We start from the raw sequence: 27,585 nt of genomic DNA on the forward strand, positions 1-27,585 counted from the left end.
CTTTGTCTCAGTTTTACATAAATAAAACATAATTAAAAACTGTATTTTATTCTGTTTCTTGCATTGTATGTTAACCCATATAAACACGACAATTATTCAAACAAACAGAAACATTTATTAATAAGAAGTAAGTATTTCATATCTAAGAAGTAATGTCAATCCAGCCTAGAAGATGTTTCATTTTGTGTCATTAAAGTCAGACACTGATAATTCAATAGATCCAAAATAAGGCCATTTGTGTTACATACAGCACCAGAGCAGAAAACTAAAATGCTATGAATGTTGCTGTATGAAACATGCAATACAATAAAGCTTGTAGTGATATAAAGTCACATTGGCAAGATGTAGTGCAAAATGTTCTGCATATTTTCCTCATATCACATAGATCCATTTTCATCTTTTACCTTCACCAAAGCTTCAGCAGCAGCGTATTTTTTACCTGTAGCCTCACCGATAAATAAAGAGGAATGTAGAAATGATTTTACAGGCTCAAACATAAACTTCCTGACTCAAAAAGAAAAAGAGATTTGTTGAGCTGATTACCTGTGACATACAGAACCTGATGTGGAAAAAAAAGGGTTTTTTCTTACATAGATTAAAACTTTCCATTCCCATGTAAGAAATTCATAACCTTTAGATCTGTAAGTTCCCGCTGTATGACATCTAAAACACACGGACGTCACTGACAAAGTCAACATCTCTGAAAACCTGCTTTTCTCCAGTTTGATCCAGTCACATCTTAACCAGGAAACCATGAAACCCCATGACCTACACAGTGCCTAAGTGTACATGAAGAATGACTAAGTGATATATCATCCCGGCTTTGTGGAGAGGAAATCTGCTGAGTCTCGTTATTTTTGCAGAAGCCTCATCCCAATGAAGAGTAGTTGAACTGGACCCGCAGCAGGTACCTCATGCGAGTCTGGGCAGGGTTGTAAACGACGAACTCGTTGTAGAGAAGGGAGTAACCGTTGTTTTTACCCACGCCCGTCTTCACCCCTGGACCCATCGGCACTGTCACACCATCCCTGAGAAACAAGGAGAGAGAGGGATACAAATCAAAAGTGCTATTTATTAAAAGGATCATTCTGGTGGTTTTAACCCCATTAAAGGTGCAGTGAGGAGAATTTAGTGGCATCTAGCAGAACGAACTTGGCAGAAATGGAATATAATATTAATAAGTATGTTTTAATTAGTGTATAATCACCTGAAAATAAGAGTTATTGTGTTTTCGTTAACATAAAAGACGGAGCGGGTCTTCTTCCACGGGGGCCGCCATGTTTCTACAGTAGCCCAGAAGGGACAAACCAAACAATCGCATTTTTTCACAAGTTTCGCAGCCATCGTAGGTTCTCCTACATGTTTGGAAGGGGAGGGGATTCATTTGGTTGCAATCTGCAGCCTCAGCGCCAGATGCCACTAAATCTTACATACTGGTCCTTTAAAGTACAAAATTGCATCTTCTCTACATCACTGTTGACTATTATTTCCAAAACATACCACAAGACTTTTAATAGCCAACACAGTCTGAAAATCAACTTGCAGAGATAAACTGAAACCAGTTCATGACTACAAGGTGGGGAAACAATACAAAAAATATACAGTGCTTTGGAAAACGTTTGCCAGTAATGTGAAATAAACATGATTTATAGATAATTGGTTAAAAAATACATAACGACCTACATAGTCTATTAACGTAGATCACAATTTAATCTCATGATTGGTACAATAAATTAAATATCTGGTATTTTTCAAGCTCACGTGACCGCTCTGTAATGAAAAACAGTATTTTTTGTATGTATGTATCTACAGGGGAGCAGCAGCGTAGCAGGAGAGAAGGCAGAACTAATGAGGGGAAAGCGAGGTCAGTCCTTCAGTAGTGTGAGTCACTGCAGAGCAAACTGAGCTCAGCAGTTAGTGTTCTGACTTTTATCCGAGTGGTTTTACTCCACACAGACTCCCTCTGGAATAAAAACAAGTTGACGTTTCTATGGAGTGATAGAAACGGACCTCAACAAACGGGTCTACATAATTAAAACAAATAACGTAGCGGATCTAGCCGATCACTATTAAGGTAGTGAAGTCTAAAATCATATTACTGTGCATGACGTCACTTTCTAAAAACATAGCAGCAGGGCTATAGAATAATATACAACTAAAGTGTGTGTATTGTTTTGTGAAATTAATAAGAAAAATGTGATTACAGCTGGATTTATTCTAACTTTTTCTTTTTTTTTTTAACCTTTTTACTAACATGAACGATTAGAAAGTGCTCTACAGTTAACAGAAAGGATGCAGTGATGATGGTTGTTTCCGTTTTGATAGATAATTATCAATCTGAAAGTAGCTGTTTGAGTAAGAACTAACTTACTATCATCATACGTCTGTGTTTAATATTTTAATTTTCCTGTAGTTCTTCTTTCTTTGTATTCATCAACGTGTATTTTTCTTTCCTTTGCTGATGTAATTAACATTAAGTTCTCCTCTCAGATAATGTCATGATTTTTTGTTATGTAACAGTGTAACACAATTAGATCAATGTTTGGCCTGTATGAAACGTATCAGTATAATGAGACAGACTAACAGGGTGACAGAGTTTCTGGGGTCAGGTCCGGTCTGTCCCAGTCCCTTAGTGCTGTGTTTTCCATCAGGCAGATTGTTGGCCTCGTAGTCGGCAACCAGCAGCTCGTTACAGTCTCCCAGGGCAACCTGCAACCACACACACACACACACACACACACACACACACACACACACACACACACACACACACACACACACACACACACACACACACACAGCACGGAGATTCAAAAAGTGTTGTATCACATCTAGTTTCTATGTGAAAGGTGATGTTCAAATCCTGTTGGATTTACTGTTAATACAAGTTACAGACTTGTACTGGCAGGTCAGAGGGGTTTGAAATTAACAGCCTATAAACACCAAACAGGCAGAATTTGTCTTTGAAGTTTCTCTTGTTTTATTTCTCAGACTACAATGTTAATATAACTTTTTACACCCCCTTCCTTCATTGTCAGGATGATTAAACAGCTTATTATTAGTAGAAAAAGAGGTGAAAAATGAAAATCTATCACAGTTTATTGACAAGATATTTCCTTGGATGGTAAATTTTCTTCACCAGCTGAGACGACAACATGTTAATTCAAGAAATCAATAATAAACTAATAATAAAAGTCAACTCACCTCACACAGGAGCAGCAGTCCGACATTGTTGTGCTGATTGGCGAAGCAGTAGTTGCCGCTTTTTGACGACATGTCAGCAAAGTAGATACCTTTACCAAACTGGATGAAAGAGAAACAGGGAAATTATTCTCTCTGTAATAAAGACAAAATGTTGCTGTGACAAATATTTTACAGTTTATAGATAATTTTATTCCATTTAAAAATCACGTTGGGTGGTTCTTAGTCGCTGTGTCATCTAATACAACCATAAAAAGTTCAACTTGTTGGGTTTTATTCCTCACATAACTGTCAGCTAATGGTTTTAACAGAGCAATGTCATGTATTTGTTATGTTTGTTATGTATTTATTTTTGACTTATGACTTTACATGTTCTTTAAAAACAGAGTTAAGAGCTGCAACGATTAGTCGATGGATAGAAAATGAATCACATCTAGTCTAATAATCTATTAATCATTCAGGTAATGTTTAAAGCAAAACTATCTACTGACTAATATTTGATGTAATTTCAGGTTCTCAGACTTGTGAATTTGTGTTGCTTTTCTTTGTCTTATATCATAGTTAATTTGTAAACATATCTTTGTTTTGGACTGTTCAGACAAAAAAAACATCTGATGATGTCACACTCATGGGCATTTTTCACTGTTTATGTTTTAAAGACCAAAACAATTAAATTAGTCGATAATGTCAATAATCGTTAGTTGCAGCGTGAGAGGACTTTTCGACAGACGAACATTAAAATAGAATAAAGTGAAAGAAAGTAAATGAATCAATCATCCATCTCACCATGTAACCAGTGACGGGAGCTTCAGGTGGAGCCACTCTGAGACCCTGACTGAGGATGCCGACCCAGTTAGACAGACGGGAACCGTGCCACAGCAGAGTCCTGGTACACACACACACACACACACACACACACGCACGCACACGCACACGCACACGCACATGCACACACACACACACACACACACACACACACAGAATTGGGCTACATGACGGAAAGTTCATCGCCAATAAATTATTTTCACTGACATCTTTATCAGATTTTACAGGTAAATAAGGAAGTTAAAGCAGATTTCAAAGTTCTAACAACATATAAAACATCTGAGACAATATGAGCCGATAAATTATTGATCCTTTATTACCTGCTGTGTAACTGTGAGAGGAACTCGTCGTTCTCTCCTTCTCTGTCCACTGAGAAGATGTCCAGCACACTCATGGTGTAGTCACTGTGAGTCGGGGCGTGAGTCGGGGGGTCAGTCGGGGCGTGAGTCGACAGCAGGTACTTTTCTATCACCTGAACACAGACAAGACGAGTGTTTACAAAGAAACAACAACAAACTACACAAAGTATCTTCAGGTTGTAGCAACTGACAGACAAAGTTTCATTCAGTTTATTATTTGAGTCCATCTGTTTTCTCTGAATGTGTTTCTGTCAGTATTCAAATCCTGACATGTCTCGTGACTGCAGTGAATTCTGGTCGATTAAGGCAGCTGTTAGTGGAAAAATGTGTCTTTTTGAATCTTCTGCAGTGGATTTCTCCCTACATGACGGCTTGAAGTTGATACAGAAAGGCAGCGCTACAAAGATTTTCAGGGACAGAAGAAAACCTGATGTACCGCTGACATCATACAGATATACATAAATATATATAAATATAGCTATTGATAGCTGAAAAAATCTTTTGATATTGAACTTCATTGTAGCTTCTGAAAGTATCTTGATATGTGTCATCATCCACAAGTGGCCGAATATGAAAGGTACGTTATTATTTACTGAAGGCTTTTTTCCTTTTAGAGTAATATTCAGTCAAATAGAAATAGATTTCGAACAGTCCAACATCTTATATGTGGAATATATTATGCTGCCTTAGATAACTTGATGGTTTTGGTACCATTTGACTTGACTGGTTTGGGAATATTAATGGGCCAAACAGAGTGTTTTGAAGATATTAGTTCCATCTTCTCTGATTCCACCGTTACGACACAGTTTCAGTGATTTAATTAAACCTTAACTGCTTTTACTTTATCAGCATAAGAGTTATGAGCAACAGACACACTTTGTATTCGGGGGCGCTGGAGTCCAAGGGCTGCAGTTTGCACTTGAGGGAGCTGTACTGTCTGTCCAGAGGATGTTCGTCACCGTTTCTGCTGGACTGAACTATTTTCACAGTGATCTGGATGTTGCTCAGCGCCTGCGAAAAGAAATATATATACAATATGTAGCACAAGATCGAGTGAAGACAAAAACAGAATAATCGTCAACCGATAAGAAACACTTTTACCTCCAACAGTGAGATTTTTTCCTTCAGCTCATCTTCTGTGTGTATGATTGGGGGAGTTTTCCTCCTGGAGAATTAGATCTTAGTTACAGCAAGACAGAATCCAACGTAAAGCACTTGCCTGTCATCATTCAAACATACACTTTCCTGCAGTAAATTAGTACATATATCTCAGCTTAAGTGTTTCTCTAACCCAAAGTCATGCGGGATGCAGGTGTAGAACTGGTTGCAGGCTTCCAGTAGCTCCCGATTGCTGCCCTTCTTCTTCAAACACGCCTCGATTCTCTTCAGCGCCATGTAGCCTGCGCAAATCTGCTCTGAGGTCAGCTTGCCTGCAGGTAGAACGAGAAATATTCTATATAGTAAACAACACAAAGGTATATATAAATATAGTGTTTGTCACCAGCTGAATCTAAAACAGTCAGGTTATGACTTTAAGAACATCTTTTATTGCATCTTTGCTCTGTGTAAAATAATATTCTGTGAATGTTCTTAGTGGAGATGAAAAGAGGATATCAGGACACATTTCACTGCATTTCTGTTTGATTCAGTCCGACTGACCGAGAGGAGCTTTCCGGGTGTCATACTTCATCTCCAGCACATACTCCTCCATGGCTTTGACGTCACAGATGAGCTCCAGGAGAGACTGGATCTTCACATCCAGTTTGGAGGTTTTCTTTTTCTGCGTCTCCTCCTGGAACACAGAAATGTTTTAGTACTGATTGATCGATCAGACGCCTCCGTTTCTCAATAAATCCTGATTACAAAGCATCAGCTTCAAGCACTTCAGCAGGATACTGAAGTTATTGGTTCTTTATCCGTAAACGTACCTTTTCATTCGTGCCGTAGTCCATGAACACCATGTCATATTTTCCAGCCACTTTCTCAAAAGTCGCTCGGTGTTCCCACTCGTTTTTAGTCTTGTCAAGGAACCTGCGGCAAAAACAAACAAGTGTTTCAGAATCTCACTTCCATGTGGAGACGTCTAGAACTCTTTTTTTATTGCTTTCAATAGCACATATCTCACTTTTTCTTGAAGATATCTTTGGCTTTCAGCAGGTCTCCACCACAGGCTGTCGGACTGTTTCGACCCACTTTGCCCACTGAAGAAACAAAGAAGTCAGTTTTACAGAAATGTCTTTCATACTTCAGGCTAATTTTATAGGTAAATATAAACACTCGCATATATCAAATATGCAGAGAATCATCAGGACACAGTAAACTCACCTCTTCCCCATCTCGTCCAAACACTGTAACACTTGGAGCCGTCGTCTTCCAACAGTTGGATCAGGTAAAATTTGTTGTTGTTAAACTGAAGATTCGTCTGCAAAATCAGAGAGAAGGTGTTTGCTGGAGGCCTTAAATCTGTTTACTTTCCAACAAATAAAAATGTAAAATGAAAATATAATTCATATAATAATTATAAAGTCTTCAGTCAATTTTGGTTTTTAAGATATGATTTAAAAGGCAAAGCTGCATTATTAGCTGAAAATTTTAATCTGACAATCAAACTTTTCACAGCAAACATGAAAATAGTCACCAAGAAGCTCAGTGAAGCTTCACAAATCACCAATAACCAAAACTGTGTTAAATAAATATGAACACAACATCTAGAAAAAATGATTCAGGATTATTTAATCTTTCAACTTTAGTCAATACAGAAAAAAAAAAAACACAAGTCTTTCTTGATTAATTTGGCAGATCCAAATGTTACGTAGTTAAATATTTACCTGGTTTAGCATCACGTCGTAAACATCTTTTCCTTCACAGTAAACATGAGCCTGGAAGAGAGAAGAAGAGGCAAAAAGAAGTAACATGAATGAAGGTGATTTCCATCCTGTAAAGGAGGAATTAAAAAGATATAAAATCTCTCCTGTCAACTTCTTATTTTCTGTTCCTTGCATGTGTTGTTTTATACATATTTATTTAAAAAACAATAGTTTAAGGAAGTCTGCAAACAAAACACAAGCAGCAAAGCCCAATTTCTTCTTTATTTGACAGGACAGAGAGAGGCGGGTACGTCATGTAGCAAAGGTCAGAGGCTGGAATCAAACCAGACGTGTTGTGGTTGATATTAATCTACCAGGACGAGACCAGAGCGACTGTAGTCAAACCGACAACGACATTACAGCACAGAGGTGAAAATGTGGAGAAGTCATATGGTCGTTTGTGTAGATGTGACTGTTTTACTATGGAAAAGATACTTAATAATGATTACTAATTCATAAGAAGGTAAAATATTGTTCTCATGTAACAGAAGCACTGATGAATATTTGTAGTTGCACGACTTTACTGTCAGTGACAGTTATGACAGAAAATAAATAAATAAAAAGAATAAAACAGCCTGAATAACTTCTGTGAGTCTGCGAGTAAAAATCAGTGAGTGCAGTGAAATGTTTTCATATTTATTGCCTAATGAGTGTTTGCTTGATCTGCGTACACACATGTACATTTCTAATAAGTTAAGTTAAGTCCTGCTCAGAAGAGGAAGTGTGACTGAAGCAAAGCCTTTCAAACAGCTGTCAAACCACAAACAAGATACATGTGAATCATGTGTTTCATATTGATATAAATAAAGATATAAATATTGTACCTTTCCAAGTTTGGCTTTGCATTCGGTGTCCACTGGAGCTTTTCCCTTCATGACCACCGTCTTCACAACCTCTGCTAAACATCCAGATCAGAAACAAAACTTTAATGAGGTCAACTGGCATCCGATATGAAGCACAGATAACTGTAGGGCTGAAAATAATGATAATTTTCATTATCGGTTAATCTGTCGGTTATCTTCTTGATAAATCGATTAGTTATTTGGTCTATAAAATGGTGAAAAATGACGATCACTAAGCCCAAGATGACGACCTCGAATGTCTCCTTTTGTCCACAACCTAAAGATTCAGTTTACTATCATAAAGGACTAAAGAAATCTCAAAATATTAAAATTTGAGAAGCTGGAATCAGATAATTTGGACTTTTATTTCCACAAGAATGACTCCAAATGATTAACAGATTATCAAAATAGTTGCCAGTTAATTTAATAGTTAGCAACTAATCGATTGATCGACTAATCATTGCATAACTCTGCATCCTATTAAACCTGCTAATACATGTTTATTTAGAGAAAGAGTTTTGTGTATGAGTTGCTCCCCCAAATTGTGAAACGCTGCTTCATATTTATTACACATACAATATATGTATAAAATTAGACCCATATTACCTTCACTCTTCATTTCTTCTTTGGTTTTTGTCTGACTCTTGCTTTGTCCTCTTGTCCTCTTAGCTATGGGTTGCCGTTCCGTCTCCTCCTCTTCCTCTTTAACTTGAACTGGCCTCCCATTATGAGCAATCAAGTCACCGGCTTCACTCAAATCCTCTGAACACGAGAGCAGAACAGAAGAAAGACTTTAAATACCTTCAATAATTTAGATTAAAAAACATGAGAGAACTGTAGAACAAAAAAAACTTGAGGTGCAGGTTGAATACATAACATATACATCCAAATTTTAGTTGTGTTTGTTGAATAAAAGACACTATGACCAAGTAATCCGGTGCAAAATAATAATAAACGGTTCCCACTGTCCTTCATCCCCCTTCCACTGCCACACTGTTCACACACACACAGAATTATTAATTTACATTCATGAAGCTTTTTGGAAGTTAAAGGTTGTAAATGAAAAAATTAATTCCTTCATTTTTACCCATTTAAGTTCTTTGGAGAGGAGTTTTTCCTTATCCAATCCCGGGGTCTGAGGCGAGAGGGTGTTGTATCCGTTTAAGCTTGATTATAAAGCTCTTTGAGGCAAATTTGTGATTTTAGATTTGTAAAGAATTTGACCGAAAGCAGTAAAAAAAAAGTGTAAAAACCTGGTCAATCCTATGCAGCAGAAAAAGAATGAATGAATAGATGGATAGATAAACCACCTTGTGGCGGAAAAATATTCTAGGCGCAAATGGGTGTGGCCTATATCAGTCTACTTGGTACCATCCAAGGAATACACTGTGCAAAAATTGCTTGGATAGGCCTCACGGTTCATGAGTCATAAGCCAAAATGTAAAACACGTAATAACTGACCACATGGTGGCGCTATAGGTCCCATTTTGAAACATGTTACGCATTTCCACATTGGCCACCAGTCAATCAAGTTTGAAGACTTTAGCTCTTTTAGTTTTTGAGATATGAGCCTTCAAACATTGCTCCCATTGACTTTCCATTATAAATTTTAATTCTTAAAAAAATTATATAAAATCAATGGAATATGTTAGACCTGAGAAAAGTGATAGCATACATCTCCTTATGGGGATGTACAATTTGACATTGAAACGAAGTTGATATGACAAATCGTGTAGGACTAGTTAATATATAATACTAGAAAATGCAATTTCTGTAGAAATTGCGAGTGATTGCTGAAAGCCAATTAAGATTGCATAACTGGAAGCTGAAAAGTATTGAAAAATCTAGCAAGATTAAAGTCTGCAATGGGTGGAACTGAACCTACACCCTCATGTTTGTAAGACAGACATGCTATGCACTGAGCTAACATGTCACACAGTAACATCAGGCCAGATTCTGGTATTTAGCCTGTGAATTGCATGAAATTGACAAAAAAGCCTCTCAGCTCAGCTCATTAAGCAGATTGACATCACCTGGACTCCTTCATCTCTACTGAGTTCTGCCCTAAGCAGGGCTCGAACTCACAACCTTTGGATCTAAAAGGAACTCAGAAATGACATGACCTTAAACCACTGGACTACTCACACATGCTGTGTGGCGCAGGAGAAGATGTATTTAACAAGCATATCAATCCATATTTTAGGTAGTAATGTTAAGGTAAGCTATAGAGGAATTGAATTCTGGTACATGATAAAGATGTGAAGCAACTTTGTACATGAGAGCAATATTATGAGGAACACTGCAGTGAGCAGGTATCGAACACACAACCTTGTCATGTAAAGTGAAGCTGATCAGAGAGCAGTGCTCTAAATCACTGAGCCAACAGACATTCACAAAAACAAGAGGAAAAAATCTCCATTTTGATGAGGAAAATGTATTTGTCTCAAACCAGAGCTTGAAGCCCATAGATTTGTACATCATTAGTGAAAGCAAGACTAGTTTAACATGAGGATGAATAATATGTGTAAAAAGTGTTTGAAGGAAGAGAGAATCTGTAAGTTTAAGAAACTGCAGTGAGAGAAGACAGGGACTCTCTATCAATTAAGGTTCAGATCTCAAAAACTATAAGTCCTATGTGAAATGTATTTACATTTTGCTTCCAACAATCACACAATTATCTGTGCTCTCCACATTTCAGAAAAATACAAGCAAACATCTGCTGAACGAGTTGCACAGATTGACAGTTGAATGGTTTTTATAACACAAAGTATGCAGCAGTTGAAACGCGGCAAAAAACGTACGGAAGACGGAATAAGAAAAAAGAGTGAGAAGAACAATGTGTGGTTGCTGGAAGCAACCACACAAATATGCAAAGCAGCTCCCACACAAGAAATACAGGTTCAACCTCTTAGTTTTGCAAAGCATAACCAGGTTTTCATGTTACTAACATGATCACCTTGTACCAGATCTACCATGAGCAGAAAGTTGGTTGTTTCTGATCTTTTAAACTTGCAATATTATGAGGAACACTGCAGTGAGCAGGTATCGAACACACAACCTTGTTATCTAAGGTATTGCTGGTCATGAAAGCAGTGCTCTAAACCACTGAGCCAACAGACATTCACAAAAGTGAGAGGAAAAAATCTCCATTTTGATGAGGAAAATGTATTTGTCTCAAACCAGAGCTTGAAGCCCAGAGATTTGTACATCATTAGTGAAAGCAAGACTAGTTTAACATGAGAATGAATGATATGTGTAAAAAGTGTTTGAAGGAAGAGAGAATCTGTAAGTTTAAGAAACTGCAGTGAGAGAAGACAGGGACTCTCTATCAATTAAGGTTCAGATCTCAAAAACTATAAGTCCTATGTGAAATGTATTTACATTTTGAGAGAGAGGAGGCTTGTGGCAACATACTGAGACAAGATATGTGCTTGAGGAGTTAAAATTGTGGGAGTGACAGCAGTTTAGAAAAACATTTCTGGTCTAAAATTATCAGCAGTTGAAACGTGGCAAAAAATGTACGGAAGATGGATTAAGATTAAAGAGTGAGAAGAACAATGTGTGATTGCTTCCAACAATCACACAATTATCTGTGCTCTCAACTGTGCCTGATCACATGACACACTGATGAGACCTGAAAAAGTCTGAAACACCCCTGACTTTTGGCTTAAATTGCTGAAAAACGACAAAAGATATCACTAAACAATCTGATAACTTTGAAAGTTCAAAGTTTTGTGAACATTTTACAATTTGAATGGCGTCTGTACGATAAGGGACTTCTGAGCAGTTGAGTGTCAAAGTGACCAAGGTTCCAACTCAGTTGGACGGTTTGTCCCATAGGCTGCCATTATAAATTTTAATGTTTTAAAAAATTATATAAAATCGCTGAAACATGTAACATTTCAGAAAAATACAAGCAAACATCTGCTGAACGAGTTGCACAGATTGACAGTTGAATGTTTTTTATAGCGCGAAGTATGCAGCAGTTGAAACACGGCAAAAAACGTACGGAAGACGGAATAAGAAAAAAGAGTGAGAAGAACAATGTGTGGTTGCTTCCAGCAATCACACAAATATGCAAAGCAGCTCCAACACAAGAAATACAGGTTCACCCTCTTAGTTTTGCAAAGCATAACCAGGTTTTCATGTTACTAACATGATCACCTTGTACCAGATCTACCATGAGCAGAAAGTTGGTTGTTTCTGATCTTTTAAACTTGCAATATTATGAGGAACACTGCAGTGAGCAGGTATCGAACACACAACCTTGTTATCTAAGGTATTGCTGGTCATGAAAGCAGTGCTCTAAACCACTGAGCCAACAGACATTCACAAAAGTGAGAGGAAAAAATCTCCATTTTGATGAGGAAAATGTATTTGTCTCAAACCAGAGCTTGAAGCCCAGAGATTTGTACATCATTAGTGAAAGCAAGACTAGTTTAACATGAGAATGAATGATATGTGTAAAAAGTGTTTGAAGGAAGAGAGAATCTGTAAGTTTAAGAAACTGCAGTGAGAGAAGACAGGGACTCTCTATCAATTAAGGTTCAGATCTCAAAAACTATAAGTCCTATGTGAAATGTATTTACATTTTGCTTCCAACAATCACACAATTATCTGTGCTCTCCACATTTCAGAAAAATACAAGCAAACATCTGCTGAACGAGTTGCACAGATTGACAGTTGAATGGTTTTTATAACACAAAGTATGCAGCAGTTGAAACGCGGCAAAAAACGTACGGAAGACGGAATAAGAAAAAAGAGTGAGAAGAACAATGTGTGGTTGCTTCCAGCAATCACACAAATATGCAAAGCAGCTCCCACACAAGAAATACAGGTTCACCCTCTAATTTTTCCAAAGCATAACCAGGTTTTCATGTTACTAACATGATCACCTTGTACCAGATCTACCATGAGCAGAAAGTTGGTTGTTTCTGATCTTTTAAACTTTGCAATAACACTAAAGTCTGCGTGGACAATAAATAAATAATGTTAATTTTCCTGCTTTCCTCTTACTGTCCTGAAGTGACGTAGTTGGTTACAGCAGCCAGCTAACCATCAAACACACCAACCTGTTTTTGACTGGACTTCTTCGTTTTCTGCTGCACTCTGACTTTTATTCCTTCTTGCTCGCCTCATTGTGGTTTGCGAAGGTAATTTGACAGGCACGGTGGTAATAAATAAATAAAAAGAGACACAGAGTGACAACAAAGACGGCAGGAAAACTTCCTAAACTGCCGTCGCTGCTGCCTGGCAGGTGCCGCTAAAGATCCGTCTAGAGAGAAGATGCATCACATCGCGTTTAAAACAAAAATCTGTTTTAACAGCGGCGCATGCGTGCTGCTCCAACAGTTACCGTAGCAACCATTTAGCGCAGAACTGATACAAAGTTGAGCGTTTTTTCGTATTTGTTTGCTTGTTTTTTCAACTTTATTGGCCAAATATTGAAACACACAACACACACAAATAATACAAAAATAGACAACATAGACAACAAATAAACATAGAACAACATAAAAAATCGAATAAAAACACAAACCCCTGAACTCAATGGAAATAAGAGAACAGAGGATAATAAATTAGTAAATACAAATAAATAAATACATATAACAGGTTTACATGAGTTCTGAGTGTGGAGACAGTAGTAAGGCACTTTTGTGGTTCTTCATATGGCTTAAAGAATGGAGGAGATTATTACATTTTTACAATTGTCATTATCATTTATTATCTATTGTCATTATCATCATTAGCATTATCTTTGTTAGTCAACTTCTTAATTCTGAAGCTCACCTTTTGTCATATAATGAATTTATGTCTCTAAATACATTTTTCCATCCAACCAAAAGATTATGCAATAATTTTATATGCAATCCCGAATGGTGCAGTCAGATATATCAGTAACCTATACTGTATATTGATGAATACTGTCCATTTATAAGTCACAAAGCAACTAATAAATGTATTAGAAACATTATTCTAAGTCACTATACACCAGCTTCTGTTTTCTTTTGGGACATCTGCTATGAGAATATTAACTGGAAGTGGTCTTGGATGTTAACGAAACTAAAACTTCATCACAAATAGTCCAAAGAAAATAGCCTTTGCTTTAAAATTTTTCTACCTATTCGTAATTTAGTTCATGTAATCCTTAGATGAATATTTGTTGACATATGTCCAGCTGTACCCCAAAAAAGGGCAGAGTGAGCCATCCTGTCTGTACTCTTACCCGTGGAACACATAGGAACACAACTTCACCGGACAAAGGTTCCGTCTTAACAGATGGTCGGAATTATTTTGTTGAAGGTTTCGTTAAAACCTAACGTGCGTGCCTTGTCCATGAAGGTGCGGATGACATTTCAAATAAGTACACTTAAGCTGTTTAAACACAGGACGTAGCTGTTTTGTGGAAGAAGATATGGCCGCACGGAGCTACGCTGCTTGTGTTGTCTGCCGGAGGGCGGGTGTCGTGAAGCTGGTGTCCAGGGTGAGTGCATTTTGTTGGGGGTCAGTGAACGCAGCATCTTTATCGTGGAGGTCAGACAGAAGAGATGTAGTTAACTGACAAATAAATAAACAGAGTAGAAAATCTCTGTTCATAGCACGGCTAGACAGCATTAAACACAATTATATTTCTTTATCAGTCAACTAACCGTCTCCTTCTCTTTGTATATATTTGATTTTTCTCTACTGTCTACGATATTTCTCGCCTAGTTTTTGGCTGGGACTTGTAGGTACAATGTATTTTTTTGTCAGTATTGGAAAGTGATTAAGTACATTCACTCAAGTATTGTGCTTTAGTTAATTTTTTAGGTACTTGTACTTCACTTATTTCCATTTGATGCTACTTTATACTTTCTACTCCACTATATTTATTTGAATACTTCTTCCACCACTGGCTTTTGGACAGAGTTGCTCTCTCTTCAGTTCTAAATCTAGATATTATTTCTGATATTAGATATTATTCTGGCTATGGCTACATTTTCATTATTTAGTCTTCATAAAAACACTACGAACAGTAAATCTCTGATTAATTTATTTGTGATTTAACATTTCAACATATGTTTTAATGCTGAATCTATTCTTTAGTTTGTTTGTTTACCAAAATCTAGAGTCAAATACTATCTTAAAGTATTTCTAGGCTGTGTATTACTCTACTACAATCTTAGAGCAGAAAGAGGGGGTTGTTACTGAAAAGGTCATTTATTTTTACTTTTTATTCTCAGGGAATGAGCGCAGCTACAAACCCACAGTCCCAGCTAGATTTCCTGAAAGGAGAACGACACAGGAAACATCCAGGTGTGACCAACCTGAAAATACTGCGTCTACCTGAGGAACTCCAGACGGCTGCATGTTCAGTTATTCACAGTAGGTTCAGTTGTGAATGTTGCTATTAGAGCTGCAACGATAAGTTGATTAATCAAGTAGTTGATAGACAGAAAATTAATCGCCACTATTTTGAAAATCAATTAATCGTTTTGGGTAATTTTTAAGAAAAAATGCCAAATTTCTCTGGTTCAAGCTTCTTGAATGTGAATATTTTCTGGTTCTGGACAAAACAGGACATTTCAGGTCTCGAGCTTTGAGAAACAATCATTTATCACCATTTTCTGACATTTTATAGCCCAAAACAACTAATCGATTAATCAAGAAAATACTCGACAGATCAGTCGGTAATGAAAATAATCATTAGTCTCAGCCCTCATGGCTATCAGTCTGTATACCAAACGTTTCTGTAGATTCAAAGATCCTAAAATGAGTCAGAATGTTGTGAATCTCTCCATTTGTAGGAGCTCAGGTGACACGGCTGACTGAACGCGCTCTCAGCCTCACAAACTTCCTGTGGAGCAGAAAACGAGCGGTCGAGGATGCGACTCTGAGGCAGAAAGCTGTGAGTCTGGAGAAAAAGCTTTGGGAGAAAGAGATGGAGAGGAGAGGAGGTGGGTGACAAAAGAGTGATAATATGAACATGATAGAGGATGTACGTTAACTTAACAGATCTTATATTATAGATGTGTTTGTTTTGTTTGTGCTGAAGACAAATAAATGTGCTTCATATTTCAGAAATAGATGAGCAAGCGCTGGATGATCGCATCAGGAGGAAAGTCGTCTCAGAGCTCAGAAGAACAACGTATCACTGGACTCCCATGAAGTAACACTTCATATACATTTCATATACAACACTTTATATACATTTTCTTCATATATGCACAATATCCATGAATTTGGCAGCTTTTTTTAAATGATGGGTGTCTTCAGATATGCTCTCAATTAATTTTACACATTTCTAATAGTGACAGAGCATCAATTCCCCAAATTAAACAAGATACAAGTCTGATTTGTTGCAGTGCTGCAGTTTTTCTTTATTTTATAGACTTGCTTATTATACATCCTGACACTTATTCTATAAACAGCTGAGGCGCTTCAATAAATGAGGATCTGAACAAAACCAGAAGTGGAAAGACAGAGTTTCAAGAGTGAACCCTTTTCTACAACTGATAATGCAGATGAGGTTACATACAGCTCTCTCTCTGTGTTCCAGGTATGATGAAGAGTTAGGTGTGGTGTACATGGCTTCTCGGCTGGCTGGAGGCTACGCAGCAGTGAGGAGAGCTCTAAACGAGGTAAAAGATCCCTGATTATCATACTGGGTCTTTCCTTAAAAGAGTCACTTCATCCAGATCACAAAATATAACTTTAACATGTATAATGGTAAAGCTGGAGAAGAAGAAAACTGTAAAAATGTTTTCAGGGGTTCAGACCTAAATGTTTTTTTCTATTATTTCAGATAAAGAAGAGAGAGCCCTCCTTTGCCCCTCAGTCTCTCCTGGATTTTGGTTCTGGGCTGGGAACCGTTGCCTGGTCAGTGGACAACAGCGGTTCAACATAACGAGAGTTTTCATGTCAATTACGAGACTATAAAAGTTCTTCTGTCTTTCTGCTGCAGGGCGTCACACTCGTACTGGGGCGACACGTTGAAGGAGATGGTGTGTGTTGACAGCTCCGGGCCCATGAACGTTCTGGCAGAGCGACTTCTCAAAGGTTCACACTCTAACACTTATTTTCATTTTGACTGAACCAGTTTATTATTTGTGAAAAACTTCATCAGGAGGTCTGAACGCTGTTGTTGTTCATCGAGCAGGTGATGATGAAAGAGCCGAACCTCTCATCAAACAAGTCTATTTCCGACAGTTCCTCCCCGTCTCTCCCAAGGTAAGAACCACTTTATTTTTATTTCAGCGACATAAAAAAAACACTTTCTGTATTCAGTGTTTAGTTTAGCTGAAGACCTGTTAGCCTAAGAATTTATCCCAAAAAATAAACTCTATCTTCAAATTTGAAAGTCACATTCAAAACAGAGAAATTTCTTGCATTCAGTTAATCGTCATCAGTGAATGATATGATCGTCATCAGATCATTGTATGTGAATAGTTCAATACAATCAGTATAACAAACATTTAGATGCAGCAGCTAACCAGCTAAACTTTGTATTGTCAGCTGTGATTCAGGAAAAGCCTGTTTTGGTTTCTGTCTATTACTGATCTGTCACGACAAACGTCCTCAAGCACACAGTTGTGCTTCAATGTCTCCAAAAGCATTTTTATATATATATATATATATATATTTTTGGCGCATTTTATGCCTTTATTAGATTGGGACAGTAGAGAGAGATGACATGGAACAAAGGTCTGCAGCTGGATGTAAACCGTGGATGGACCCGGTAACCAGTCAGCTACCGGGTCACGCCTCCAATGGTGTTTTTAAAATTTATTTATTTATTCATTTTTTTGACAAATAGAAGAAGAACAATGTCGTTAACGTGAGCAGCAAAAGCCTCCGTGGCTGTAAATAGATTCTGTAAATAAATTCAAAACTTTATCAAGAGAAAAATCCAAGACTATAACTGCTAATCGAACTGTTGTAGTGAGCAGTGATCTCTGGGAAACGCAGTGTAAAAGAAAAGAAAAGAGAAACTCTACTGTAAGCACATAACACCAAAGAAGTAGCAGAGGATTCATTTGTTAATGTTTAGTTTTGTTGCACAAATCTCGAGTATATGAAGCTCAGACAGTCGTGTTTCTCCTCTCAGGTGCAGTTTGACTTGGTGGTAGCAGCTTTCACCCTGTCAGAGCTTCCTCATGCGAAGGAGCGAGAAGAGGCAGTCGTCACTCTGTGGAGAAAAACGAGCTCATATCTGGTCAGTTGAAATAATGATTAAACATTATTTATACAAGTCTTATACTTTAATATTTCTTTAGTAACGTCTATGACATTGTTGTTCTTGTACCACAACAAGTATAAGGTGTGAATATTTACCAGATGTCAGATAATTTTCTATGTATGAACTAAACATATACATATATAATATTCTAGTGATGATAGAGGTCGTAGTTTAGTTAATGGCATGTTTTCATATTATAGGTGCTGGTGGAAAATGGGACCAAAGAAGGATATCAGATGCTTATGGAGGCCAGAGACACTTTATTGAAGGTATACAAATACAGCAGATGAGATGACATTTTAAAATTGTTGTGTAAATAGTTTTACACAGTTAATTAAAGCAGACTGATGATTTATAATCTCTTAATTCCAGAAACAAGAGAAGACTGTCCACGACACCAGACCAGCATCAGTGTTCGCACCGGTATGTTAAAATCCCAGCTGGTTAAAAATATTAGCGCCACGTTTTCAACAAGCAGCGTCACCGTCGTCTTGAATATTTTCTCTCTACCGTTTTGTGTTTTTTTTTTAGTGTCCACATGACCTGATGTGTCCTAAAATGGCCCGCGAGCCCACCATCCCCTGCAACTTCCACCAGCTGTACCATCCTCTGCCTCTGTCCGGGGTGAGACTAAACCCTGGATGTCTGTCAGCAGTCTTTTTGTGATCTCAGACACGGACAGTTCGCTTATTTATTAAACTTGATAGGAACATAACTTTAGGTCCTCCCTCATGCTTTTGTACATTTTTAGAAATTGTCTAAAAATCAAAGAATTAATGTGAAGCTTGACTTTCTGTAGATGGAGCTATTTTCTGTTTGTTCACTGCTCAACCTTGACTACTTTGTATTTAACACACTTTATTTCATTATTTCATGTGTTAACTGTAAAGGCTCATGCACACCTTCTGTTTCATGTAGGCGGGTGCGTAGGAGGAAGTGTCCTTTTACTTGCAATAAACTTTATTAAACTTTATTTATTAGTATTTTTAGAAGAACTTCTTTTGCAAAATGTAAGATTAATTTTATTAAAATATCAATTGTTTCTACATGAATTAGACAATCAGACTAAAAATCAAACATTGAAGTCCTGGATTTTTCTTTTTTTAGCACAATGACCGTCAGACGGAGAAGTTCAGCTACCTGATCTTGAGTCGGACAGAACCAGCAGAGGCTCAGACAGACGGTGTGGAGTGGGCGAGGCTGATCGCGCCGGTGCTGCGCAGAACAAGACACGTCCACTGTCGGATGTGCTGCCCTGACGGACAACTACAACACCTGGTGGTGACGGCTCGAAAACACGGCAGGTGAGGTTCCTGCATCGCACATGTTGTCTGACTCATCAGCAGCTGATTCAGTTCATTCATTTTGATTTGTTGCTTTGTGTTGATTTGTCCATTTATCTTCCTGACTATAACGCTTATAAAAATGATGAAAAATGAATGTTACAGCCTGCTTTCAGTATCATTTCTGTATATTATTTATTAACTGCAAACATCAATAACGTCACAGGAAAGAAATGTCTGAAAAAAGGCTGTTTGTAACTGAACCAGTCAAAGTCTAACAAGCATTTGGCACAATGACAGTTGTTTCAGACCCTGTTTATGATATATATGTATTAGAAGAGGTTTTATCTGATTATCAATGAACAGAAAATGTGTCAGAACAGACCAACATGAATACTCTTAGAGGTCATTAGCAGGCTGAATATCAACACTGATCTCTGACTTGATTCAATTGAATTTTAATTCATTAAGTCCAGAACTGATTAATTTCAATTCAGTTACATCAGATAAATAATAATATTGTATAAAGCGCTCCTCAATTTATCCTGAGAAATTAAATTATTACTAAAAATTATGATATAATTAAATTACTGCATTCACCAGGTGAGCAACACTGTTGTCATTTGAACATTAAAGACTTAATCATCAACACATTTCCTGATTATGAAACTACGGACCACATATTTTCTTTCTTAGTCAAATGTAAAAAGACTCATCAAACATGACACATCTATATTTTCAGGCCTTCATGTGCAAAACAGTCGAGCAACAATAATAAAAGACCTGAACCACTGGCAAGAGCTTCATCATTGTGCATTAAAACAAAAATCGATCCTAAACAGCTACACATGGACTCATAGGCTGGATATTGATTGAATTATGTTTTATACTTGTGCCAGTTCAACACTGTACCTGAGTTTCGGTTTTTCCAAAATGCCAATGTGGAAAAAAAAAACTTTCTTCATTCTACAAACGAAACCAAAGTTTAAATAAGGAACTATCTAATCAAAGAATAAGTAAACAAGATTACAAATCACACCTGACAGTCAGTTCCTGCCTTCGATACTTGACACGTTTCTGCTGGTACCAGAAATGTTGAGCGTCAGTGCACAGTCCTGCAGTCACGTTAGTGTTACGCTTTAATACGTCACTGAATTATCTTCATTTGTTTTCTTTTTGTGGTTTCTGATCACGGCTTTTGTGTTTCATGGTCTTCATTCAGGGACGTGTACCGATGTGCCCGGAACAGTGACTGGGGAGATCAAGTGCCGACCACTCAGAGAGTCGAGGACGAACTCCAGAGTGATTCAGAGTGATGATTCAGCAGGGAAGGAAACAAGATACAACTCATTCATTTGTCAGACTTTTGGAACAATGGAAACACCCTGAAACTGAGATAACAATGCAGTCTGAAGACTCATCCGCTTTTAGTTAACCAGAAAATCTGTTCTCTTACTGGAACTGTTAAAATGCTGAATCACTGTACAGCTGATATCTGCTTATCAAGGGTACTGCAATTAAAAATTGGTCATACTGTATTTTACTGAGCTTTATTGTCACCACCTTCAACAAACCACAACCCATTTCTTTTAACAGACATGCTGCAATTTGTACTGAAGACATTTGTTCCTGCATGTTTTCGTACTTCAGCTTCAAATTTACACACATCCCAAAATCCAAAACAACCACTGATCCCCTGCAGACATGTTTTAAGATGTATATAAAATACTTTACTTTGAATAATAATTTGTGTCCAATAATTACCTCATTAAAATCCTTAAAATGACATCTAATCCTTCTCCCTCATTAAAAAGAATCAATGAATATGCAAATATGTTTTATTTGATAAGTTTAACTGCTGGACACAAGATGTCTCCTACTTCACTGTATACTGGAGGCTTTAAGTTTCCACATCACACTTGTGTAAGTTGCATATTGGACCAGTATTGGCTTCTAAACTATTGGTGATGTCACAGATCCTGCTCGTAGGCCTGCCCCTTAAAATCAGATTTTCAATGAGCTCACAGAAACTTTCTACTTTCAGCAGATGAATGTGAAAACAACCTTCTAGTGTCAAATTCTGCATATATGGATATCTTCCACAGTTACAGTCTATTTACTAAAAGATTTCCTCTTTGTGTCTTGACGGACAGTGTTTTCCTGTTCAGCTGCAGTGGAAGTATAATAAAAAGAGGGACTTTGGCACTAAAAAGACTTTAAATTTAAAAGGTATCGACTTGATTTTACTCATTTGGACGACTGAAGCTTCATATTAGCTTCAGATAAACTTTTAAATACATTTTTGCACAGAAGGAGGACTGTGGATTTCGTCCCCCATCACTTACATTGGAAATGCATTTTGAAGGGATCTTCTAATGGTCAGTATGAACAGGAGGAATGATTACAGCAAGAAAAACCTGTTTAAATGTTCATTTTGGGCTCCTAACTATTGTTTTAGGACAGACTTGAAAAATTGTGAACCTGTCCTGACACAAGAAAACATACACATCTGTGGTCTACCATACTGCGAGAGAAGTGGACTACCCTGATATAGACTTCAAACTTTTGTAGTCCTTCAACGTCTCCCTGACCACTCGAAATGTTGAGCCATCCAGCTTGAACAATGTGATCCCAGAGCATCCTAAATGTGTGCAAGGATGCCGTCACACCTGTCTATTGCATCTGTGGTGCTCAGATTTATCTTAATGCAAAGTATGAAAAGACTCTCAGCAAAAAAATCTGCAGGTTTTAAAACCTGATTCATAAACTGGTCTTCACTCCTCTAAGCGGTCATTAACATCTGACAAATCTAGGACTTATATCATCAACCCTCGTTCAGTTGCCATTTTTGTTTATATTCTTGTAATACAGTAAATATGAACACATAATTACAGAAAATCTTAAGTCAGCACACATTCTTTCAACATCTGTTAACTCCCAACAATCTCTTTCAGGGCCGAGGTCAAGTCTGGGTACTTGTACTGAAATCCGGCCTCTAAAGTCCTCTTGGGTATGACTTTCTGGCCCTGGGTGAGGACCACGGCCCTCTCAGAGCCCATTAGCGTATTCATGACGAAGCCAGGCACAGGAAATATAGTGGGACGCCTCAGGACCCGCCCCAGTTCTTTGGTGAACTCGTAGTTGGTGTTCAGGGCAGGTGCGACTCCGTTTAACACTTGCGGTGAAGGGGAGGGGGCGTCTGCGGGGGGTTCCAGGGCGTGGGCGATGATTCCTGCCAGGTCTGAGACATGGATCCAGGGGAACGGCTGTCTTCCGGATCCCAGAGTGCCCCCGAGGCCGAGCCAGAAGGGCAGCAGCATTTGCTTCATGGCGCCACCGTCACGACCCAGTACTGCCCCTGGTGGAGGGAAAGCAGGAAGTTTATGTGTTTGTTGTCATAGGTGAATTTCAGGTGAATTTACTTCATTAAGGGATTATATAGTGCTTTTCTTTTTTACAACAGACAGTGAAGATACGTCAAAGTATGTATTGATATATTTATTGATACATTTTTTGGATATAGATATTTTTTAATCTCTCTTCCATTTGTTTCATTCACTGCACTTTTTAACTAGTGTGATTGAAAGTTATGTTGAATTAAATAAAATACGCGGTATTTCTAGTTTGGTGTTTTAATTATGTAAGTGTATTTCAATCTGCAGTGCGGAGCTTTTGCATATAAATGGACATCCTTTACATTTAAGGCTTTGCCATGCGAGTTCACACAATATTGATTAAGCGTCTCATCACCAGGTAAATCTCTCTGTATTTTACAGTTTACAGAATTTTTAAATCTCATGTCGGGTGCGACATTCCCGCGCTGGCCATCTGGCTGCTAATCGTGCGGCTCTTCCAGACCTTCTAAATGTTATCGGACCCATTGGATCAAATTCTGATAGTGAAACGAGTCATTTTGCGGGGGTTGTGTGACTCTCAAAGCAATTTATCCAACGTTTTACAGCCGCAACAGTAGGTTATGACCAGGTTACGGGTATACTGGGACACATCCTGGTGGGCCCTTTACTCTCACTGCCAGAAGAGGGAGACAAAAGCCTGCACTCCAGATTTAAAATTTCTTTGTGAAGCACTTTGATCAACAAAAATGTGGTCTATAAAGAAATTTGACTTGACTAAAATGTCACAAACCCACCCGCTTCTTAAACGTGTGCGTGTGTGCAGATTTCTGACATTGCAACACATGATTACTGGTACCATTAATGTTGAATTTTCTCCTCCCACTGCCAGGATTTTCTACTGTAAATGTATTTTTAATTACAGTATTTATTTATTCTTTAAACATATAAATGGATTATTTGTACGTACCAGGCCTGATGACCACTTGTTTGGTGTTTTTTGTCACATTCTCAGGCAGAAGTGCGGAGGCCTCCCACTCTTTCACAAGTTTTGAAAGCAGGTCAAACGGTGTCCATTCGCTGTCTTCTGTATACTCAGCTGTCGGACTGGGCTGGTAGCACGCTGTGGGTCGAAAAAAGCAAAGTAAGATATACAACAACAAACATCGCTGTCTGTATTATCTAGCATCCAACAGCATTACAGAATTTTTAAACTGTATTACTTTTATAGAGACTTACCTACACCTGATACCAGGACCCAGGAGTGAGGAGGACTCGAGGAGGCAGCGATTGCTTGAGCAAGAGCTTTTGTAGTGTCAATGCGACTGGAGAACAAATCCTTCTTGTAGCTTTCGTTCCACCTGAAACAACAAAAACAGATTAAATATTATAATATAGAGAATATACAGATAAAGCAACATAAAAACAGGGACAACTATCTGAGAAACAATCACTGTTTCTCAAAGCCCAAGGTGATGTCATCAAATGTCTTGTTTTGTTTCTTTTGACTAAAGAAACCAGAAAATATTCAGACTTGAGAGGCTGGAATCAGAGAATTTGGAAATTTTCTTCTTGAAAATTTTTTTCAAAACAATTGATCGATTATCAAAATAGTTGGTGATTAATTAAATAGTTAATCAACTAATCATTCCAGCTCTAATAAAGTGTGATTGTAATTTAAATATATTTGCTTGTGCACTGTTGATGGGACATATTTAAATGGGTCATCTTGGGCTCTGACAACATACAGACAAGATGATTGATTGATTACTGAAGAAAATAATCAGAAAATGAATCATCAATTCAAAAATGTTAGTTTCAGCCCTGGTTTATTTGTTGCTCACCATCGCAGCGGGTTCATAAGATTCTCTCCGGCCAAATTAACGGCACCTTCGCATGGTGGGAGGCCACTAGACTCCAATTCATCCTGCAGAAGCAAAGAGGAGGAAAAGTACAAGAGTTTATATGTGATGGTGGATTCGGAGACAAACACAGAGAGGTGAAATAAATGAGATCTGACAGCCAGTAGAAGTTACTGAGCCTTTATGATTCAGGATCCTGCTCCCTCCAGTTTTACTATAACTCTGAGTTAATCTGAGATCGTACCCATGTTATCTTTCCTGGACCAGGCTGGCGAGATATCACTGTGACCTCATGACCTTTGCCTCTGAGCAGGCGAGTCAGCTCACGGCCCACAAAGCCAGATCCTCCTCCTACAAGGAAGACGATGTAGAGAAAAAAAATCAGAGGAACCAGCGATAAACACAGAATCCACCAGTAACAATAAACTGATGATAATAGAAAAGTTAGTTATATCAGCCTTAATTTCACTGTTATACATTCTTCATTATGCTACGGATGTGTTAACACTTTATTAGATGTAGGACTGCAGCTATCGATTCTTTTTATTATTGATTTTTTTAAGGGATGAGGGATTAATCTATTAATCAATTAGTTGCCAACTATTGAATTAATCAGCCAACCGATTAATCATTTGGAGTCATTTCTCAAGAAAAAAAATGTCCAAATTCTCTGATTCCAGCTTCTCAAATGTGAATATTTTCTGGTTTATTTAGTCTTTTATGATAATACACTGAATATCTTTGAGTTATGGTCTGTTGCTCGGCACAAAACAAGACATCTAAGGACGTCACCTTGGGCTTTGGGAAACAATGATTGAGATTTTTCACCATATTTTTACATTTTACAGACCAAACAACTACCGACCAACAGTCCATAACCCAAACATATTCAGTTTATGATCATGTATGGCAAAGAAAAGCATCAAATTCCAGCATTTTAGAAACTGATACCAGTAAACACTTAAAATTGTTTGCAATCAATTTTCTGTTCGTAGACTAATCGATCAATTGACTAATTATTGCAGCTCTAATTAATGTAAACAGACTTTGTGACACTGAAAGCACGTTGTCAGAAACAGTGCGCATGCGCACAACACATGCTTACAAAACAGGTCTCTATGCATTAGTTTAACAATAAATAACAATAAAATACTGCAGTGACACTTTTCTTTCTCTGGGTTTAAGCATATTTGTGGCTCGCTAGTTTGACTGTAGTTGTAATTAACTTACTGGTTCGGAAATTGAACTTATGTCTACAATGCTAACATTAGCTAACAGCTAGCTGCAGCGTTATGTCACATTGACCTTTCCTGAGCTACTTTAAAACTTAATGTAATTCTGGAAAAACGTACATACCTATTAAGACTCTCATGGTCACCAAAATACCGTCCAACGTTAAAATAAATATTGAGTGTGGCTGCAGGTATCACCGATCTTCATGAAGATGCTGTTACGTGAAGTGACAGTGGGATGTTTTCGCCTTTTTGGACCAAGAGGAAATCCGTAGCCAGTTAAATACGTCATTTTGTAGTTTAAAAAGCACTATGTGGGAATTTGTTATAAAAGAACAGGTGGCATTCAATCACGGCCTTATTTAAACAGAACCCGTTATCTATTAGTTATCTATACAGTTGTCTATTGATTTTTATGTACTAAAGTTGTGTGTGTTAATGTGGTTTCATTAATGTTTTTATGTTGTAGATGTACAAAAGCTAAAACGAATTGTAAGTGAATTTAATCAAGCTTAATTCATACAGTCAAACTACAAAAACCTATGGTGTCCATAAGTGGCGACCAGTGGTTGAAGAAGTATTTAGATCCTTTACTTAAGTAAAAGTACCAATACAGCAATGTAAAAATACTCCATTACAAGTAGGAGTCCTGCATGAAAAATCATATTTAAGTAAAAGTATATAAGAATTATGAGCTAGTATCTCCTTAATGGGAGAGGAAAGAAGGAAAAAGAAAGTTCTGATACACAAATCTGTTTTCAGTTTTTGGACTTTTTCTCTAATCTTTGATTTTTGGTGAAATATTGGATCATTTGAACATTTATTGAAATGAAACCATGTTTGAAGTTTAGAGGGAAAAATCACTATTTGGTGGAGCTGTTAACAACTCATAGACATCTGAAATGTGACGCCGAGTACACACTGCTTTTTGTAAGATGTCGAAGGCCAAAAAGGTTGGAAACCACTGGTTTCATCTTTAACAATGTGTTGTATTTTAAAAGCTTGTTATATTATCCATTGTGTCAAATCTTCATCTGAAAAGTAACTAAAGCTGTCAGAGTAGAAAGTACAATATTTCCCTCTGAAATGTAGTGGAGTGGAAGTATAAAGTAGCATCAAATGGAAACATTTATGTAAAGTACAAGTACCTCAAAATTGTACTTCAGTGCAGTACTTGAGTAAATGTTTCTAAATTCAAGGCATGAAACAAGATGGATTTACATCAAATTCAGCTGCCAATATAATAAAAAAATAAAAAAATCTATAAAGAAGACACAAAATAAACATATAAAGGGGAAGGAGGATGATGGTAGGTTACAATAACACTGCAAGTCAGGGTGTAACAATACATTCCTTTGTCTTAAAAAGTTGTTTGGCGAGTCGCCTGAAATACTGCAACTTGTTTTTATATTTATTTTATTTATATTATTCTTATTTTTTTTACCATTATTGTTGATATGTGTTTAACTTATTGATAGATTTTCTATCATTATGACTGATAATGTAATAATGATGCTACCTAGAGCTGCTGAATGACATATT

General features: G+C 37.4%; 3 protein-coding genes across 3 annotated transcripts; 1 reads left to right on the forward strand and 2 right to left on the reverse strand.

Annotated features, from left to right (window-relative positions):
* Nucleotides 1-37: 37 nt before the first annotated feature.
* Nucleotides 38-13,350, reverse strand: LOC137194535 (poly [ADP-ribose] polymerase 2-like). Its single transcript, XM_067606512.1, has 16 exons — nt 13,167-13,350; nt 8,701-8,856; nt 8,077-8,147; nt 7,214-7,264; nt 6,711-6,807; nt 6,511-6,586; nt 6,314-6,416; nt 6,045-6,177; nt 5,677-5,815; nt 5,487-5,550; nt 5,262-5,396; nt 4,347-4,498; nt 3,988-4,087; nt 3,205-3,303; nt 2,585-2,709; nt 38-1,028 (listed from the first exon to the last, which is right to left on the reverse strand). Exons 1-16 carry the CDS (start codon nt 13,231-13,233, stop codon nt 869-871), a joined length of 1,728 nt encoding a protein of 575 aa, XP_067462613.1. The 5' UTR covers nt 13,234-13,350; the 3' UTR covers nt 38-868.
* Nucleotides 13,351-14,375: 1,025 nt separating this feature from the next.
* Nucleotides 14,376-21,134, forward strand: mettl17 (methyltransferase like 17). The gene is made up of 14 exons (XM_067606513.1): nt 14,376-14,578; nt 15,318-15,459; nt 15,882-16,031; nt 16,156-16,243; nt 16,634-16,715; nt 16,880-16,953; nt 17,039-17,133; nt 17,234-17,304; nt 18,182-18,289; nt 18,514-18,582; nt 18,686-18,736; nt 18,845-18,937; nt 19,421-19,617; nt 20,819-21,134. Exons 1-14 carry the CDS (start codon nt 14,510-14,512, stop codon nt 20,910-20,912), a joined length of 1,383 nt encoding a protein of 460 aa, XP_067462614.1. The 5' UTR covers nt 14,376-14,509; the 3' UTR covers nt 20,913-21,134.
* On the reverse strand, nt 21,131-26,320 carry sdr39u1 (short chain dehydrogenase/reductase family 39U, member 1). The gene is made up of 6 exons (XM_067606515.1): nt 26,168-26,320; nt 25,056-25,162; nt 24,794-24,876; nt 24,189-24,310; nt 23,920-24,072; nt 21,131-22,954 (listed from the first exon to the last, which is right to left on the reverse strand). The coding sequence occupies exons 1-6, from the start codon at nt 26,181-26,183 to the stop codon at nt 22,527-22,529; spliced, it is 909 nt and encodes a 302-aa protein (XP_067462616.1). The 5' UTR covers nt 26,184-26,320; the 3' UTR covers nt 21,131-22,526.
* Nucleotides 26,321-27,585: the final 1,265 nt, after the last annotated feature.

This window comes from Thunnus thynnus, chromosome 12, assembly GCF_963924715.1.
Source record: "Thunnus thynnus chromosome 12, fThuThy2.1, whole genome shotgun sequence".
In the NCBI taxonomy this organism is placed as follows: domain Eukaryota; kingdom Metazoa; phylum Chordata; class Actinopteri; order Scombriformes; family Scombridae; genus Thunnus; species Thunnus thynnus.